At 42.2% G+C, this 19,294-nt stretch overlaps 1 protein-coding gene across 3 annotated transcripts in view; it reads left to right on the plus strand.

Moving 5' to 3' along the window:
• Positions 1-19,294, plus strand: part of mctp1a (multiple C2 domains, transmembrane 1a) — a 112,776-nt gene that overhangs the window by 87,018 nt on the left and 6,464 nt on the right. For 2 of the 3 annotated variants that reach the window (XM_026344259.2, XM_033326170.1), the window contains 4 exons: positions 980-1,036; positions 14,630-14,739; positions 15,479-15,588; positions 15,793-15,890. In XM_026344259.2, coding sequence (XP_026200044.1) covers positions 980-1,036; positions 14,630-14,739; positions 15,479-15,588; positions 15,793-15,890 — 375 coding nt within the window. Of the gene's footprint in view, positions 1-979; positions 1,037-6,359; positions 6,459-14,629; positions 14,740-15,478; positions 15,589-15,792; positions 15,891-19,294 lie in introns of all 3 variants that reach the window. The other variant, XM_026344257.2, reaches the window with a different exon arrangement.

The following is a 19,294-nucleotide window of genomic DNA, read 5'->3' on the forward strand; positions in this document are numbered from 1 at the left end:
TGTAAGGTTTATGAAATGGGTGTTTGTTTATGTAAATTGGGAGCAACAATATGACCCTGTATCTCTGATGTGTGACTGATAGAAAGAGGGTGGATACCATGCAGCAGTGATCAGTGATTTTCACTTTGCAGATTCCAGATTCCACATATAAACCTATGCGTGTTAACAAAGAAATTCTTATGTAAAAATTCTATTATTGACTAAAACACCTAGTATAAAACATTGTGCTGTTGTCTGTGTGTCTGTGCACGAGTGTGTGTGTCCGTCCTTTTTTTCTTTGTGTTTTACAGTATGTTTCATGGTGTCTTGGGGGCTTCAGAGCTACACCAGCTCCAGTTTTATCAGTTGTGGACCACTGAAGCACATAGTTGCTGTTCTTTGTGACTTGCTCTCCGCGCTGCCGGCTTTCTTTCTTTGTCCTCTCATGCAGCATCCTTCGGCGGAGAGGATGTGAAATGACAGATTAATGTATCGAAATTGGGAGGTAGAGGTGAGAGACGAGTGCAAAGGTTCAAGAGGTCAGAAAGAGACAAAGCAGAACCAGAGGAAGAAGAGTCGTGCTGTCTCGTTGTGCTGAATCGAATACGATTTAAATGTTCTTGTGTAGTGTGATTTGAGTGGATGAATAGGCTTTAATCCTCGGCCTGTTGAAATTCAAAGCCGTCGCATTTGCTTACATTTCCAGAAGTGTCAACACATCTGAACAACAGAATGTTTCTAAAATTAAAATCTAATTCAAAACCATCCTGAAGCTTGTGACATATTAGCACACACCAATCCAGTAGTTTTTCTATCTGCATGCTTTCCATACTCATTAACAAACTCGTGCCAGACGTAAGCATAACCAATCAGCTTTAATGAGCCTCTTTGGCTGTTCTAATGATGTTAACCCTGTGTTATCTCATGTTTATCTCTACTATAGCTGTAGCCTAATTGTTTTTATTTCTCTTTTTTCTCTTTCCTTTGTTGCAACTGTCAGCAAGCGGTGGAGGACCTGCTGGAGGATGAGGATGAGGATTTTGACAAAGATGACAAGGTAATTATGTCTGTGACAGGGATGCACTTACGCACACACACACACACACACACACACACACACACACACACACACACACACACACACACACACACACACACACACACACACACACACACAGTGTGCTCTCACACATTCACACTGCCTCAGGAGGGGTTGACACTGCTTCATAGACCGGAAACACAAACAGACGAACGAGATGACTCCATCTTCCCCTCCCATCTCCTCCCCTGTTTTTCTCCCCGCCTTAGGCACAAACACATGTACAAAGATTGTACAACCTTTTAACCTTTTATGAAAAGTTTGCTCTGTAGGAATGTACACGGCAAATTTCTCACCTTTGTTTGTGGTTTGCTTTGCTTTGGACTTTTACTGCAGTTTGTTGCACCATCCTTAATTTTTCCTTCAAATAACACTGTCGAATTTACTAACGCTGTGCTTCAGCCCTGCTTCCTAAGAACATACACCCACATAAAGTCCTTAGTTAGCTATTTAGTTCCATTCACTGCTCCTTTATGTCCCAGTAAAACAGCATCTGGGCTTGTCCAGACACTATCAGGTAACAACAGGTGGCTACTTTACTGCCTCTGCTCGTTTACACTGTAGGAACAGCTACTGAAACAAATGCCACTGGATAGGATACAGTGCCTTGTCAATGCTCCCCTTGGGGATGGTAATTGAATTCATGCAGCACTTTATCCACCACTGTGTGTTGTCTGATTTCTGGTGAGACATTTGAAATGAAAATAATTTTCTGTCTGAAACTCCAGTCTGATCAGACTCGAGGACTCCAGCGGTGTCAAACAAGGACAAAATTATTACTTGAGCTTTTAAGTGAAGTCCAGATCTCTTACTGTGAAAACAGTAACGAACCTTGACTGAACAATCTGGAATCTGAAATTACTTGAGCTGATACTTGATGCCTTACAGCCCCACTCAAAAAATATAAAGGTTAGTAGGCTAAGTTGTAGTAATTTCCATGGTCTGGTGTGGTAATCTTGTTGGAGGAAAACTTTGGCTTTTCGCAGTTGTAATTGTAAAAGGCCTTTGGCCACACAATTTGATATGTGAAAATTATTTTGCCTAAGGACACTGTGAATATTGGATTTACTTTTACAACTGCAACCTCACTACAACCTCTCCCATTTTTGAAGAACCATTTGCACAAGTCTACAACAAAAGGGTAAAAAAAACACGCATTATTTAGTTTAAGATCAAATAGTCATCCCACCAGTAAGTCAGCCAGTCAGGCAATCAGTCAACCCGGCAGCCAGTTGGGCGATGAGCACACAAAGATACGTGAGCATTACATCCTCTCCCACAGTGAAGCAGACACAAAGTTTTATGACTGTGAAGTTCCAAGGCTGAAATGTACAGGGGGCCACTGACTAGAGATATGCACCAGGCAACCTTGAACCTTTTTTTTCTACCCTTTTTTCTTTACGTCTGTCCTCCATCATTGCATTTCCTACCTCTCTCAAGAAAAAAAAAAAAAATACAAATACAGGAATTTGAAAGGCTGCAGATTATATGAAATACATTTTGGACTTTCATATTGAAATGAGGTGCAGCAGCAGCAGCTTGTGCAGCCTCCGTCAGATTTGGTGCCACACTGATGGCCTTGCTCTCTGTACTCACACAGGGCTGGGATGCTGGATAGTACAGGCACCACAAAGGCTTCAATTTACCAACTCAGGCTTCATACATTTTGATCTATTGCTCTCCTCAACTGTTAGCATTTCATTTGAGCTGTAGGGATGTTGAAAGAGGGGCATTTTCCTTTTTTTCTTCTTCGTTTACATCTCTCTCCTCCCACTCTCCTTCTCCCCTTCTCTCGTCCCTTTCCCTGCTTTTTTGTATCTTTCCTTCTGACACGCTCTCTCTCTCTCTTTCTCTTTCTCGCCCTCCAACACTGGTTAAGTGCAGAACAAATGGAATTTCAAGGCTAAATAAGTTTATCTTTTACATTCGATATTAGGTTTTTTACGCTGGATATGCGGTACAGCCTCAAATGGTATGAGTAAGTATGAAGGACGGGTCAAAGGAGGCCTCTTTTATGGCACAGGCCTATAGGGGAGAGAGGGAAGAAGAGAGCAAGAGAGCAGAGAGGGAAAAAAAAGATTAATAAATGTGCCAAGGCCTCATTTTAATTGAACTTGAAGCATATGTTGCAAGTATGTACAATCTGTCCCAGATGTTTACTCCGGCCATGTGCGCGGCTCTTCCCAGTGCACCACAAGGCAGCTATTAGCTGGATAACCTTTGCTCCAGAGGCTAAATTGAGTATTACATGGCCAAAAAGTAGAGCACCTGTTTTTCATTGCATAGAGCACCCCTTGCAGGCTTTTTTGCCTAGGATCACCACGTGTTTTTACTTAACAGAGTGTTGGGCAGACGTGAAAAGTGTCTTTCTTCTGAGCAAACACTGATATTAGTCACTTAATCTCAATGAAAGTCCAGCATCTAGACTAATTGATGGGGACGGCTTGGTTGTTAAAGTCAAGCAGGCAGGCACAAGAAGGGCGAAAGAATTCAAGACATGAGCAGTTTTTTTTCTTTTTCTGCCTCACTCAATGCCTGTGTACTTGCTGTGTGAGTGTATATACATATACATATACTCTATGTGTGTGTGTGTGTGTGTGTGTGTATACACTGTGTATATATGTGTGTGTGAGAGAAAGAATTGCATGGAAGGATGCCAGCATGTTTTTGTTTTCTCTCAGAAATTGATAGGTTGAAGCAGTCTGAAGGAAACACCATAGCTTCATCCAGAACCTTCACTTTAAATAGTTGATATGATGTTGAGTTGAAATCAAAGTTTCCATCTTTATTTGTGAATATATAGACTTTTCACCACATTAACCAATTATTTCACCATTAGCCAATGATCTACAGTATTTGAGATGTAAAAGTAAACTACACGTAATACTACAAACAGAATTGCACCACAGAGAGAAGCATTTGCACTGGATTTAAATTTGAAGTTTCAAAACACTGGCTATAAGATGCAGTGTAGCCTGTGACGTCGTCTCCTCTCACCTGTGGGCTCACTGTCCAGACCTGGCATGAGGCAATCACCTTTAGGCTCTGCATGGGTGCGAGTGTTTGTGCGTGTAAAATGTGTTTACTGGAAAAAGGTTTAGAGAGAGTGAGACAGACTGAAAGCGCGAGGAGATTACCCTCACACGCTCCACTGGTCACTGAAGCTCTTGTGCTCTGCTCAGCTAGGCTCCACTAGCCTCAGGAGGACTTGACACAGATAAGATACACACTGCAATCATGTCCTGCTCACGGGTTTACTGCTCGCTGCACTCCCCCTCTCTTTCTCTCTAAATGTCTATCTGTCTCTATCTCACGCTCGCACATGCAAACACATATGTACCTGTGAAAAACCGTCTCCCCCTTTTCTTGCTCATTTTTTTCCCTCCCTCTCGTATCCGCAGAGCTGATGGTAAACCTGACATTACTCATTAGCTTGAGCACACTGATCTGGAAAATCTGTTTTTATTTATGTCTTATTTATGGACCCAATTCTCAGAAGCCTTTCTCATGAATCACGGATTTTTTTTTTCATGCAATTTAGAGGTCAAACAGTAACCTTTTGGCTTTTTTCAGTGTTGGTTTTAACTCATTGATGCATAATAATAATCATAATTATAATTATTCCATATGGGATTATGATACACTTTGAGGAATTTATTAGTGTATGTATTAGAAGCGATGTGGTCTTATTAATGAGTCTGCTGTGTATATACGATTGAACATAAACGATCATCTGTTCCTTCATCTCTGCTGCTACACACTCATCCTCCTTCAGCACAATATCTCTTTATCCTTCTCATCTGTAGCGCTGAGACAGCTGTTTTACTCTCTGCTGCTTTCCCCCATAGGCATGACTCATGCACATACATGTGTACACATACACACACACACACACACACACATCTTGCATATGTGTTTATCAGGAGGTTCTGGCAAGTATGCAACTCCTGGCAAATGGCTAGTATCAGCACGCATATCCAGTTTTCACCCTGCAGGCTGCAAAGCCTTTTTTTTGTTTTTACAGTAGCTGCTGATTTGAACATACAGTATATCTCTGTTCCTCTTTTTGTATCTACCTGTCTCTTGGCTTTCTCTCCTCATCTCCATCTGAGTTTCAGTCTCTTCTCGCATGTACTGCACAACTAAGCTCATGTCTCTGCTCCATGTAATGTTAAATAAGACGCATGCCTTGTCTCAGTGTTAATATGGTTAAAGCTGTTTTCCAGATAACATGGAGACATGGCGCTCTGCTGCACCGTCTCAAGCCACAGCGCTCCTCTCAGTCCCAGTCATGGCTCTGTGCTGATCACTCAGATAGCAATATAGCATAATGTAATTGAACTAAAGAGAGCACTGGGAATTATATCAATGCCCTGGGAAGAAATGTGTGACTGAAATGTTGTTCTGTGGCGGCTATAGAGCTTTTGATGCAGAGGGGTTGTCCTTAGGTACCTGGGGGGAGGAGTGGGGTTGCTGAGGAGAATGGGGGGAGAGAGAGAGACAGAGGGAGCATGGGGAAGAGAAAAAAGTTTGAATGTCTGTGCTCTTTTCTTCTTGCCGCCTGTGAAGGATGAAAAGCATCACGCTGTAAAGATGCTTTTGACTTTTCTGCTTCATTTTTCTTCCCATCTCACTGTCTGTTTTTCCCCCATTGTTCAGCAGAGAAGCTGGTATGAACTGCATTTTAATCATGTTTGGCTAATAGAGGTAGGAATGAAAACAAAAAAAGGAGGATGGAGGAGGCATGCATGGGTATTGTCTCTTTATGCAAAATACGCTGCATTATTTGTTTGTTTTTCCTCTTTGTCACACACACATCAGGTGGAAGATTAATCACTATCTCAATCCATATCTCTTGCTGTGTGTTTAGCTTTCTGTCCTTTCTCTGACTCTCTTTCAACACTTTTGCTCTAATGCCGGCCTTTAACATTTCATTGTAGAGAACGTAGACATGGATTCCCCCTCTGGATATAGCTTTGCAATAGTTCAGTAGCATCAAATGTCTATCAAATCTACTAAAACACAGCAAAGACAAACAATTATGACTCATCTTTTTAACGCAGGACCAAAACTGTTTCCAGTCTAGTGCTTATGATTACAGTCTGCAGTGCAGTTTGTGTGAGCAGTGTTATTCTCCCTAACAGGCTGCAGCCTATTTATATTGGCCAAAACATCCACTCTAAGGCCCACTGTTCTGAAACGTGCACAGTTTTTCTTTAACCCTTTTACCTTAATTTCTCTGGGTTGTAAAGACAACATCTCACTGTAATCTATCCACAAGGATCCTAAACCAGACCCCTGGGAGGAGAGCTGTGATAAAAACCATATCCTTGAGGATATGTTGGCTTCCTGGCACTTTGAGTGGATACGAACAATGGTGGTAAGTGGGCATGTGTGTGCCTCTGGCCGTGACTACTGATGATGTGTGTTTCTGTCTTCCGGTTTCCTAGTTAGCTCATCGTCTGTCCGGTGGCCTTTGTCTGCCATCCTGTCGGGGTTTGTGTAGAGCACTTGTCCCTTGTCTGCGTCTCAGTTACCACTCTCGCACTGCACGTTTGGCCCACAACCCAGCCCCACATCGAGGCCTCTGCCTCCGCCTGCTTTTGAAGGTGATGGGGAAACTAATGGGGCTTCAGCATGGAAGGCTGCTCTCGTCTTTTTGTGTTACTACCCTGTAGCAGTGTAGGCCTGTTACACAGCAGTGTGACAGCTGTCGATTGAGGTGTAATTGTATGTTAACTATGTTTTGCTGGGGAAACATTTGACTCCAGACAAATAAATTGTATTCCTACCTGTTTTGGAAACCATCTGTACAGTGACAGGGACCATAAGGGAATAAAATCTCCCCACAGAGTGGGTTAATGTACTTTTCTGCCAGAAATACATTTTAGATTCAGATTTGTTATTTCTAAGCACTAATTGCATTCCTCTCACAAATAATGATTGTTTTCACACCACATAACCCCTAAGTCACTCATAAAAAGCACCTAACACACTAATTTTCTAATGAGTTTCAGAGCCCTGTGTAGACTATGTGTGAGTTTCAGTGTGCGTCTCGGTTTGTGGGTGATGAGGTGATTTTAATGTGCTTGTGAGCTCTTTTTCTTAAAAGTTGCTACAGAAACAGCAAAACTATTTCATAATGCTGAAGCAAATCCCAATGCTCATTATTCCTAATGCAACAATGTCTGCCCCCCCGCCACTGTTATTGTTCTGAATCACATACACACAAGCAGCTGAACCAACTGAACTTTTTGACTGATGAACTATGCATCAAAGGATTACAATGAGCACTCGTTGCACTGTAGGTGAGGAGTTCTTGTGCGCTCTCATCCACCCAAAGTAACTTCCTTCAAGACTCTCACCGAATAGGATGTTGAAGATGGCACACACTCAGCCCTTCCAGTCTCTCATTGGACAGAATGTGGAGCACAACACTTGACAGCAGTGTCGTCTGAATTTGAAAGGCAGACGTGTAAGAAGGCAGCCGCCACCTTTTCTTTTAACAAGAGTCATAAATCTGTAATGAGCACAGAGAGGATGCATATTTGATTTACTTTTTTGAAGATGTGATCCCTTCACTTCATAGCAATGCACTCTCGCTCTGTGGGTTTTTTTTTTTCTTCCAAAACAAAGTTTAAAACAGTGGATGTTACAGCTGTTTCTGTTGCCTGCATTTCTCTCAACATGAATATGTAATTAAAGGTATGCTGTGCCAAAGTTAGAAAGTTTTACAGCCCTGCAGTGGATGATCAGTCAGACGTAATTCAACTGGAACACTGTTTATATAGATTAGATAGATAATTAGATAAATAGAATCAACATTTCCACTACACAGAATCAAAAGCAGGCTTTTTGTTCTGTTTGTAAAAGCCACTTGTACCATTAACTGCGTTATGGTCAGAACAAATAATCTGTTTTAATTTTCCAGCTTTTTAATTGTGCAGCATCATAGTTTAAAGGCAACCTAGAGAGACAGACACAAACAGACAGACAGACAGACAGACAGGGGAGAAGAAACCAGCTAAACCAGGCCAACAGAGGACAAGAGTAATGTTGTCCCATTCATCACATACTGCCAGGCTGGATCCTGGGAAGGACAGGGGAAGGAGAGCGCAGGAGCAGGAGAGCAGAGGTGGCGCATGGTGGGGGAGAATTGGGCAGGCTAGTGGTGCAGTGCGGCTGGGGGTCGGACGGTGTTCAGTGGGAGGTGAGGAAAGGGATGTGATCAAGCTCAGAAGGTGCGGTGCTGGTAGTCGTTTATGTGTGTGGGTTTGTGTGACCGACCTTGAGCCTGATGGAGTGGCTGGTGTGGTGGAGGTGATGAGGAGCCCCAGGAGGAGATGGGTAAAGATGATCAGTGGCAAACAACCTCCTGCCACACAGACGCATTTGAGACACACGCTCATGACACCAGGAACCTTTTTTTTTAGGAGAAGAGGCACGGGTCAAAGTAAAAATAAGTCAGTCCAACCACATCCTTTGATCCGTTCTCTTTTTTTCTTCTACCCCCCTGTTTTACATGTGTATATTTATCCTCTCTATGGGACTAAGCTGACTGAAGAGACTAATTACTACTATAGAGCATCGTGTCTGGTCCACCTTCAGCTGACAGCATTTACTGGAGGTTGGCTTTGTGGGAGTAGCAGATATTCTCAAAGAAACCTGTGCACATCTTATACACACTTCTCACATTCATCCATGTGGCCATATAGCATCAGAGTGGGATGGCCTTTTACACTTCAACGTGGCCTTTGTGAGCGCGATGTGCTTGATGAGCGGCAGGTGCAACATGCAGTGCATCTCAACATCCTAGTTAAACAGATATTTATGCATTTATGATAAAGACAGACTGAGGGAGATAGAGATGTATTCTCATTTACTCATGGATTAGTTGTTGTTTGGAATAAATTATTTGATAAACAACAAAAAAGCAGCATCTGTCTCTTAAACGTGAGGCTGGCAAGGTGCCAGAATCTGAGGCCTGTTACCGGACTTTTGCCTCGTCTTGTTGTCACATACTGACAGAGGGGAGATATTCTACTAGGCCCTATGTCCTCATTTTTTTTTTTTACAGGTGGGGCCTCACTTAACTCTCAATGGGCGATTTATCACTACCTAGTGGGATTGGCAATACTTAGAATATACACAGATGAAGCATATTAGTTTTTTCTTTTAAAGGCAGTTATAAATGTACGTAATGTGCCTCTTTATTATGAGCTTATTTATTATAATCACATGAGAACTTGAAAATACTCCACGCCACATTTGACTTTCCATCTGACAAATTTAATTGATTTCTTTATCTTTTGTTTTTTTTTTTTTTTTACATTTTTTCTGGAAAAAATTTTAACTGTACTAATTTACAAAGCTGCTACAGAAATAAATATATACTGTAGATGTAAACTCACTACAGCTGAGCTTTTTATGAACCTGGCCAGTACACTTTAACATTTACCTGCTTTAACTCAGAACTGGCTCAAATGTAGGAAAAACACTATGAAATACAAATGCACACGTTCTGTCCTACATTAAATGCCATAAATTACACTAAATGTACAAGGTTAAATTTTTTTGACAGTAACTAAATTTTATATTCATTTAATTGCACTGAGTAAAAAATGCAGCACAGAAAATAATTTTGTTTACAGGTACAAAATCTTTATTTCAACAATTTTTTTCAGGGACATATATTGTAAAAAACACAAATAATTTCAGCATACAGACAATACTAATTGTATGCACTATTTATTATTCTGTCATTCCTAATTCTTACACAGGCTTTGGAAATTGAATTTATGTCTAAAGGATTTCTCAACTTTTCAATGTTTTTTTTTTCCTGGGGTGGAAATGGGAGGGATGCTGACTCTCCCTCTCTAGTTACAAAATCAACAAGCACACTTTCAGATGCCCTCTGGGACCTACACATTAGCATCCTGTCACGTTTTATATGACATTTCAATTTTTACTGTGCTGCCAGTGTGAGGCAAAAAGAAAAACAAAGAAAAACAGGTGCAATTTTAGCACAGCAGCAATGAGGAGCAGCCACTTGTGGTTCAGACTCATTTTGTGGTGTGATGGGATATATGCTGCTACATTATAACTGTTAGGTTTATCATTTTTATGGCATAACCCAGCAGGGAGAACAATATGATCAGAGGTTAAAACAGTCTCAAATAGCTCTCTCTATTTCCACCCAGTAGATATAGGACAGATATTTGAGTCCATCGTAATAGGCTAAGTCCTCAGTGACCTCACTCTTGTTTAGCTCTAGGCCTTGGGTCAGTAAAGAACAAACTGTCTTTGCAAAGTTTCCAACTGCTCACTTTGCACTTTTGCATATAGATGTACTTTGCTACAGTATGTGTCATCTCTCTGAAAGAGACATGGAGCTGTCGAGTATACAGAGGCATCGTGCCTTTGTTCAATATTTAATCAAGTGTTTCAAGGAGTTTACCACATTTGTTTACCACAATTTACCAGCAAGTGCAATGTGGTTAGCCTGACTTGACTGTTTCTGCCCCCGTGTGTGTGTGTGTGTGTGAGAGAGAGAGAGACACCGAGAGAGAGGGTGTGTGTGTGTGTCTCACCGGCGTCACTGAGGGTTGTTTCTCCTTAACACATGCAAACAACTCGCATCACTTTAACGAGCTTTCCCACCTCTTCTCCCCTGATGGGAGCACTCTCATGGTGTACTTTGCTCCACACACTTTCACACAGTGCTAAACTGATGGGTGCTTTGCTGAGATTTCATATCACACTCCAAACAATGATGCAAACTCTGGACATAACCACAGAAGATGCATTTATTGTCTTTAAATGGCACGCATGGAATTAAAACATGCACCATTCTGCCAACAAAGGATTCACTGACTCACTTAATACTTCTGCTACCAACCTGATGAGAGTTAATTGATGTCAAACAGTTTCTTCTGCACATAGAAACATTTCATTCAGAGGGCAGTCAGATTGTCACAATGACCCGTTATTATATACTGTAGCAGATTATAAATCAAAATTTCTAAAAGGGCCATCACACCAGAAAAAAGTCAAAAAAATACAGAGAATAAATAATGAAACAAAGGAAGTGTTGAAGGTCTCAGGATTTCTTTGTATTTATATCAAATAGACACTAGGGGCCTTATTTACCAAAGGTTTGCATACAAAAACATGTGCAAACCTGATATCACCTGCAAACAAATGGCACAAACTGATCCAGTATTGAGGCTCACTTCGTCTTTTAAATGAGCAAAATAGCTCTCACTGTGGATTTTGCACCTTAGGCTTAATAACTATGTGGGATGCGTTTTGCCTGAGTGCGCAAAAGATGGGGAGGAGAAAATGCAAATGCATATGTCCACCAATGAAACATGCCATTTTCAAGATTGCACATGGATTTAGTTCTGGCTGTATGTGATCTTATTAAATCAGCCCTAATAGTGTTGAGGGTCATGGCAAAATAAATAGCTAAAAATGCATAACTTTCTGTTTTATCTAACACTAATGCTACTACTGTACATGCAGTCATTTTACATCCTTACTATGATGTGTTATATGGGTTATATCAAATGCATTTGTAGCACACATAGCATATATTGAGGAATAATCTGTATTATTTTTAATAAATTATTTTTTGCTGTATTATTTTGAATAGCTGATAATATTGCACTTTAGTACAATTACTACGGGATTACTAGTGGATATACAGTCAAATGTGGTACAGTCAGTATTAATTTAGTCCTGTTTTACAGTAGAAATCATCAAGAAGCAATGTCCTGTTATCCTACTGCAGTGAGTGAGTTTGTCGTACACAGACTCAACTGACTGGCAGTTACTATAACATGTCAGTGTAACGCATTGCATATGAACCTGCAGTTGCTGTGTATTAAAATGCTTGATGCTAAAGTCATTAGGCAGGCTTATTACACTATCTGTCTGAATGATTCAAGCCATACAGCGCCATCCATCAGAACACAGTTGTCAGTGGTGCTGGGATTTGTAGCATACTTTATGCATTAGCATGACTTGCAACTGTAGCCAAGTCAAAGCGAGAGGCCTCTCAGAATTCATTTTATTAGCCTTGCCTTCAGGTCTCCAAACAAACCCACTTAGTTTTCCTGACAGACTCAGGAAAAGACAGATGGAGATACAGGCCCTGTGTTTCAACTCTGCACCTCCCTGTTACTGGAAGCTGGTCGAGACTGGGAAATTTGTCCTGGTCACATATTATGTGAGGACATGTAAATATGTTTTGTTTTGATTTTGTTAAATATTCAAGTCAGCAGAAAGCTTCCTTTAAGTCTAACTGTGATGTGTGAATGCCGCCCTCTCCTCTTCTCTATATCTATGTATTAATTCTCTACTCTATCAGTGATGGCGCTGCAGTTTATAATGAACTTAAACAAACTAGTAAAAGTCAAAGGCCTTCACCGTCTAATCTGTGCTGGGATGTAATGTCTTTTGTATAGTCACACAGCAAGACCAGGTGTGCAGATCAACCTTATCTAATAGCTGTAGGGTGTGTGTGTGTGCATATTAGGTTCCAGTATAAGAACAGGTTGCCTGGCTCCATATGTGCTCAGTGTGTGGGGAAGCTGGGAAAACAAGGTTGTCCGTGGCCCTCTGTGTTATTGCTACCTCCCGCCTCCCTGAGCCGTGTTTGAAGACAGGAAATAGGAGTCAGACCGCAGTCCGAGGGGCATGTGGCAATGGTTTATACACCAATGACCTCTGATCTATCCTCTCCACCCCCGCCTGCTCTCTCACACCACTCCCCTGGCCCTCAAACTCTCTCCCCTGAGCCTGGCCCCGAAAATAAAACGACCTGACCCGGCCCAGCCCGGCTCGGCTCGGCCTAACCCAGCCCAGCACAATAGACTCTGCATTCTTAGATTTGTTTGAGCGAGCAATGAAAAACAGATGGACTCTGAGGAAAGGATGAAAAGGAGGAGGAGAGAAGGAGGAAGAAAGAAGGGGAGTCTTGTAAAATATTCGCGAAGAAAAATAACCCAGGGACGCTGTCTAATTATATCTATTTGTCTTGTGTGGTTTTGCTGGGGAGGCCATGTGGTCTCCCTGACTGCTCCATGGTTCATTTTTCACATTATCTGATCCTGGATGGAGAGCAAAAAGAAGAGGGTGGGTTTGAAGGGATGGGGGGGGGTGTTTTGGGTCTTAATGGGAGGGTTGCGGTGAGGTGGGAGGGCTGGCCTTAAGGAGCAAAATGTGGTAAATGCCTCTGGGGTCCTGGAGGTTTCATGTCTTCAACCGCTTCGCTGTCTTCCTTAGGAATAATAAGGATTACTCTGAGTTTTCGCTCTAAGATGTAACAATGTCTATCCATCTTTATTAATAACACAACCACTGGTAAACAGTGTTTTTCTGTGTTTGGTGGCCTCGTGGGTTTGCATCTCTAACCTGTGGTTTCTTTTTAGTTTGACTTACTTAGAGCATTACCTCTTTTTTTGTTGAAATACACATTTCATCTGGACTATGAAGGTTTGTGGCAACAAATATAGCACATGAATTAATCTATAAGTAAATAGAAGCCACCCCTTTTTCCAAAAGAGCAAAACTTATTTTCCTGATCTGTACACTGGCAGGGTACGGGAACTAGTTGGTCTAAAGTTCAAAGTTTAAACTCATCTGCTTTTTCCTGCTATTGTAAACTGACCATCTATGATCACACCACTGGACACTCTCACTTTATGAATGTTTTATAGTCTATGCTCCCTTTTTTGTCTCCCAAGCATGCCCACCAATCACGTCCAGGCACAACCAGTCTGCGTGTTGATGTCCTCACTCAGCCAACGGCGCTTGATTGCTCTCTGTCACCTCATTGTGTCCAGATCCATCCCATCCCTGCCTGTCAGTCAGTCAGCAGGCAGCTCATTGACTGTTGCATGACAATTCTTCACTTTGTTTCAGTAAAGCGGGCTCTGTTTGTAGATTCAGAATGCCTCCGTGGTATGTTGTGGTTTCTCTCCCCCTGCTTTCAAGTTCTCAACCATCAAAAGTTGAAAAGGAAGAGCTCTTCATGGTAGGTGATGGCGTTAATAAGGATGATAATGATGTCATGATTGGTGACATCATCACAGTGTGGCAGCCAGCAGAACAAAAGAGGGCTCTGCTGGTCTTCCTAGCTGTCTTGCCAGCAGAAAGAGAGAGAAAGAGAGAGAGATACCAAGCGCCCAAAGATTGATCTATCCATATGTATCCATTCAGCTTTCTGTTTAATTCTGCATCTCTATTCAAATATTCAAATTTTCTTGTGTGAGCTTTTTTGTTCTGCCAACTTTATATCTCTATTACTGCCTGGAATGAACACGCTGCCAGTTTGTGCAGGATATCCGGTGATTTGGCTCCCCACTCCAAATCTTTGACGCTTTTTAAAATGTATTGTTTTCACAGAGATGCCTGTGCCCAGCCTCTGTCTTCTCTCTGCTCTTTCTCTCTCCTCTCATCTCTTCTCTGTCTCACTTCATGTCCTTTTTCAACAACCTCTCTTTCTTTCTTTCTCCCTTGCCTACATCTCTATCTGTCTTCTTGCAGGACTCGGAGAGGAAGGGCTTCATGAACAAGCTTTATGCCATCCAGGACGTGTGCATCAGTGTGCAGAATGCACTGGATGAAGTGGCCTCCTATGGGGAGAGGATAAAAAAGTGAGTCGTAAGCCCAGTCCTCGGCACCCGGCCCACTCAACTCTGCTCTGCACTTCCCAGTGTCTTTTTGCTCATTTTTTATTCTTTTTTTTTTTTGCTCTGCAATGCCAGGTTGCCCCACTTCCTGTTGCCAGCCTGACTATAACTCAGAGCTGCTCTCAGGAAACACTGCCAGCATGACACCCAACCCTGAGACACAAACACACAGGCTGTGTGTCAATTACACACATCTCACTCATCTAACTCTGCATGACCTCTTAACTGAATGTTACATATTGATTAAACACTCATTACTGTACATGCACACACACAGACAACATTTATTCACCGTACACAGGCACCCTCGCCTTCACTTAGATACATACAAAGCAAAGAAAAGGCAGGGGATTTAGTTTTGACTTAAAAGAATAATGTTCAGGTTCTTTCTCACTTACAGGTAAAAACATGGGAAATAAAAACTGAAAACATGGGTGAACTTTATTTTTGTAAAGATAAAACCACTTTACTGATTAGATTTTGAGAATCTTATTTAGTTATATCACATTTACTCCCTGCAACGATGACCTGTAGCACTGTAACTCTAGTTATTTCCTTCTGCACAGATCCACTGGGAATAATAAATTGATAGTGCAGGAGTGTGTAGAATAGCTTGTTTGGGTTGAAAAGTATTAAAATGCCATTGCTACCTCCTCTTTATATTATTTATATTATTTAAGTCGTTATTTTCCTCTCTTTGCAGCACATTTAACTGGACTGTGCCTTTCTTAAGCTGGCTGGCCATTGTGGCTCTCGGAGTGGCCACCATCATCATCTACTTTATCCCTCTACGATACATTGTATTGGCCTGGGGTGAGCTAATGTCAAATATATGTAATGTATTAACATGCCCTGTAAGTATAAGTAATTCAATTCTGAAGTATAGTTAGTTAAAACAGTAATACAGCAGGAGTACAATAACAATTAACAACAATAAAAGCTTTAACAACAGTGTGTGCTGATCTCTTTCCCAACTCTTCCCTATCTGGCCCCACTATTTTTCCTACTATGCTCTAGGTGTGAATAAATTTACCAAGAAGTTGCGAGACCCTTATACCATTGATAACAACGAGCTGCTAGACTTTCTGTCCAGAGTGCCCTCAGATGTACAAGTGGTGGGTGAACTTTCCACTTTCATTTTTGTCTAACATTTTGAACCACACATCTGTCACTTGCAGACATTCTTAAGGCTATGTATTACATCTTCTCCGCTTTCTTTCTCTTTCCTTTATCTGCTGACTCTACATTGTTGCATTTTCCATGCATGCTGACCTGACCATTGTTTTAGCCATGCAGACGTCTAATCTAATTGTTTCAAAGTAGTTTCTGTGTTTACCTATTAATAGCTTCTTGATCTAATTCAATTTCCACATACATAACTGGAGTCGTGTTACAAGATAACAAGGTTAAGTGAGATTAGTGTCCAGTGTGTACAGTGACTAGGTTGAATGACTCCATACATGCATACATGTATGCACTCACACACAATTACAGTTAGCTATTGTTTCCCAGCTATGCTAGTAATTGGAACAGAGTGTAAACAACAGTTACTCATGCGGTTTTGCTTCTACATTAACCGTGTGATCAGATTAACTTTGTGGCTGAACACTGCAGATGCTTTGTTGGGTAGAATTTACTGTAGGTGTGTATGTTAGCTGTACCATGCTGTGCTGCACAGGACAAAGTGCAGTTTAAACTGCAATTAAGCGGCAGCTTGTGAAAGTTGTTGTGCTATGCACTACGGATGGTGTCCGCTGTGCTGCGCTCAGTTCATTGCACATGAATGCACATGTATGCACACGCGCACGCTTCCAGGTTGAAGCTGAACGACCCGCGGTCTCTGATACAACCAATCCACTGCCACATCAGCACTGACACACTTCCTCTTTGATCGCTTGTTGGCCGCCAAGTTCTTTCATCTTTACAGGGTCATAATCCTTGCTCCTCTACACACCCCAGCAAACCACCCATATGCTCCCCCTTTTGGCCCCCTTGCAGTTTTATAGTTTCATAGTTTACTGGGGCCTGCTGCAGCTGTAGGCCCGAGGCAGGTATCCATCAGCTTAAATGAGCTCAAGTTGTCCCCTCTCGTGTGCAGCCACCTTACACACCTGGTGCCTGGAGGAGCGGAGCGGTGAAGAGGCCCAAGCCCAGCAGGTATAAGGCCTTTACAAGGCCCCTAATGAGGGCCTGCTGACTAGGGAAGATGGGGGCAGACATGCTGCTCTGGTCTGGTGCCCCTGCTGCAGGAGTTGTGCCTACTACTGTATATAAGTAACACTGTAAGTGCTACTGTAACAGATATTGTTGCAGCTGTCAGTCTGGAGCCTCGCCAAGTAATGAGGGTGAAACATCACAGGAAAGGAGTAAAAGTAGATATCAGTGCATCATCGGAGAAGAATTGAAGAAGGATAGTCTTATTTGTATCAATGAGATAGAGTCACGGAAATGTGTATTTGCTGCTCAGTTGATAAAGGACTGAGAACTGTTCTGATCACTTTTTTACTGAATCCAAAGGTAATTTTTCTCGGACGACACCCCACTCTGCAGTCGTTGGCTAAAAACAGACCAGAACGTTCTGCTCTGCAGTGCGTCCTGCTGCTGCCTCCGGTTGTGGGTTCACCTCATTGCCTGCCCCCGCCTTAATGGGTCAAATCCGTCTGTAGGGATTAAGCCCTTGAGGCTCTCTGATGATACAGAGAGGTGCTGGGGTCCAAATGGAGCGTCCCCTCACAGGCACGTGTCTATGGCACCCACTGGCATTGGTGCAGGGGCCCACCATACCTGACACCCTGGATGACTAATGAAGTGCTATTTCAGGGCCCCAGTGTGACCTAACACACATACATAATCACACACACACTCTCCCAGCAGTAGTGCATGTGAGGTTGGTTGGGGGTGCTTCAGTGTACTGTTCCGCATCATTTGGAGGTGCTTCAGAGCAGCCAGAACTGATGAGGTTCTAATGACTTTATATACAAAGGGCAACCACACCGAGCTGCAGTTTATCATAACACATACAGCTATAGAGCAACACAGTAACTGTGGAACAGCTTTTGACTCAGGCTCACTTTTTTTCCCCTCTGCTTTTATGTCTCCATTTAGTGTACATAAAAAGAGTACATAAAAGAAACTTTGCATTTAGCAGCAGCAGCTTGCGGAAGGTGCTTTCGTCTTACAAACCAAGCTCTTCAAATCACTGATACTGGGCCCCTAACAGCTGTCAAACACCTTCTAAAAACTAAATCCCCAGTGGTGCACGGAAGCTCCAGCAGTCAGAGCTACCTTTTTACCACCTGAACAGTTTACTTAAATCATTATGTCCCTGTGTGAGCAGCAGTGTTAAAGGCAGGTATGGTCCGTAGCGCATGTGTGTATGAAATAGTCGCTGTCCCTCACTAGGTAACAGTCTGGATCTGGTTTGGATCTTGTATCGGTGAAAGCTGCATTTATGGTCATTACCAGGGAATCCTTCATGTCCTCTTAAACGAGGCCAAACAGAGCACCTTTATAGTGCTAAGTATTCCCTATCTGCCGTTTGGGAGGTGTCAGTGCACAAGTATGTTTTACGACACCATTAGCCATGTGAGCTAGGGAGTGAATAAGTAGGGCCAAGGTAATTAGCATGCCAAGTGGCCCTTTATGATCGGTTTTAAGGAGCTGGATCAAACCCCAGCACAAAAATAAGCATGAATTCCAATTTAGTGCCTAATGAACAGTGGGGAGTCAGGTTAATATTTTTAGACAACATTTATGTGTGGGATGAAACCTCATTGGATATACCGGGGCAGGATAGTTAAAGGTTGAAATGTTGCCAGATGCCATCAGTCACATCTACCAGAGGTGTCTCTCTCCTTCACTTAGTCCTTCCCTGCTGTTGTGACAAATATAAACATTTCATTGCAAGTGGCCAATTAGTCACTATTCAGTATGTGCCGTGCCACAGCGCCTAGCAGGCAAAACTTTCCTTATGTTGTGATGTATTAAATACATTTTTTGTTCTCTGGCTTATGTCACCTTGACATGCATTTATTTCCCCAACAAAATATACGAGTGCTGAGTCTTTGGATCTGCAGATGTCTGAACTTTACACGTGAACGTTTCCCTGGAAACATTTAATAACCCTTATGCTCCGTTAGATGTCACCTGAGATGAAATCCTCGGAGTTTAGTGCTCTATGGAAAGGACTACAAAACAGAATAACACAGTATCATTAAAATGTAGCTCTCATCGCGGTGTTTTTTTTTTTTTTTTTTTCTTGACTTCATTTATTTACTCGCCTTTTTTCACTCACTGTCACCCGTCATGGTTTCACCTTGTCTCTCTGCCCACACTGGCATCATCAAAACACTGTCAAAGGTTCTATGAGGGAGAGAGAGAACGAATGAGAGACTCAGAGAGGAGCAGGTCCCGTGATGCTTTGTGGGTAACACAGTTAAACGAAGCACGATGCACGGTACACGGCGCCCCTTCAGCAGAGCACACTTCAAAGCCTGTTTTGCACTTGTACTGTCAACAT

The sequence above is a fragment of the Anabas testudineus genome, chromosome 9 (assembly GCF_900324465.2).
Source record: "Anabas testudineus chromosome 9, fAnaTes1.2, whole genome shotgun sequence".
Lineage (NCBI taxonomy): Eukaryota > Metazoa > Chordata > Actinopteri > Anabantiformes > Anabantidae > Anabas > Anabas testudineus.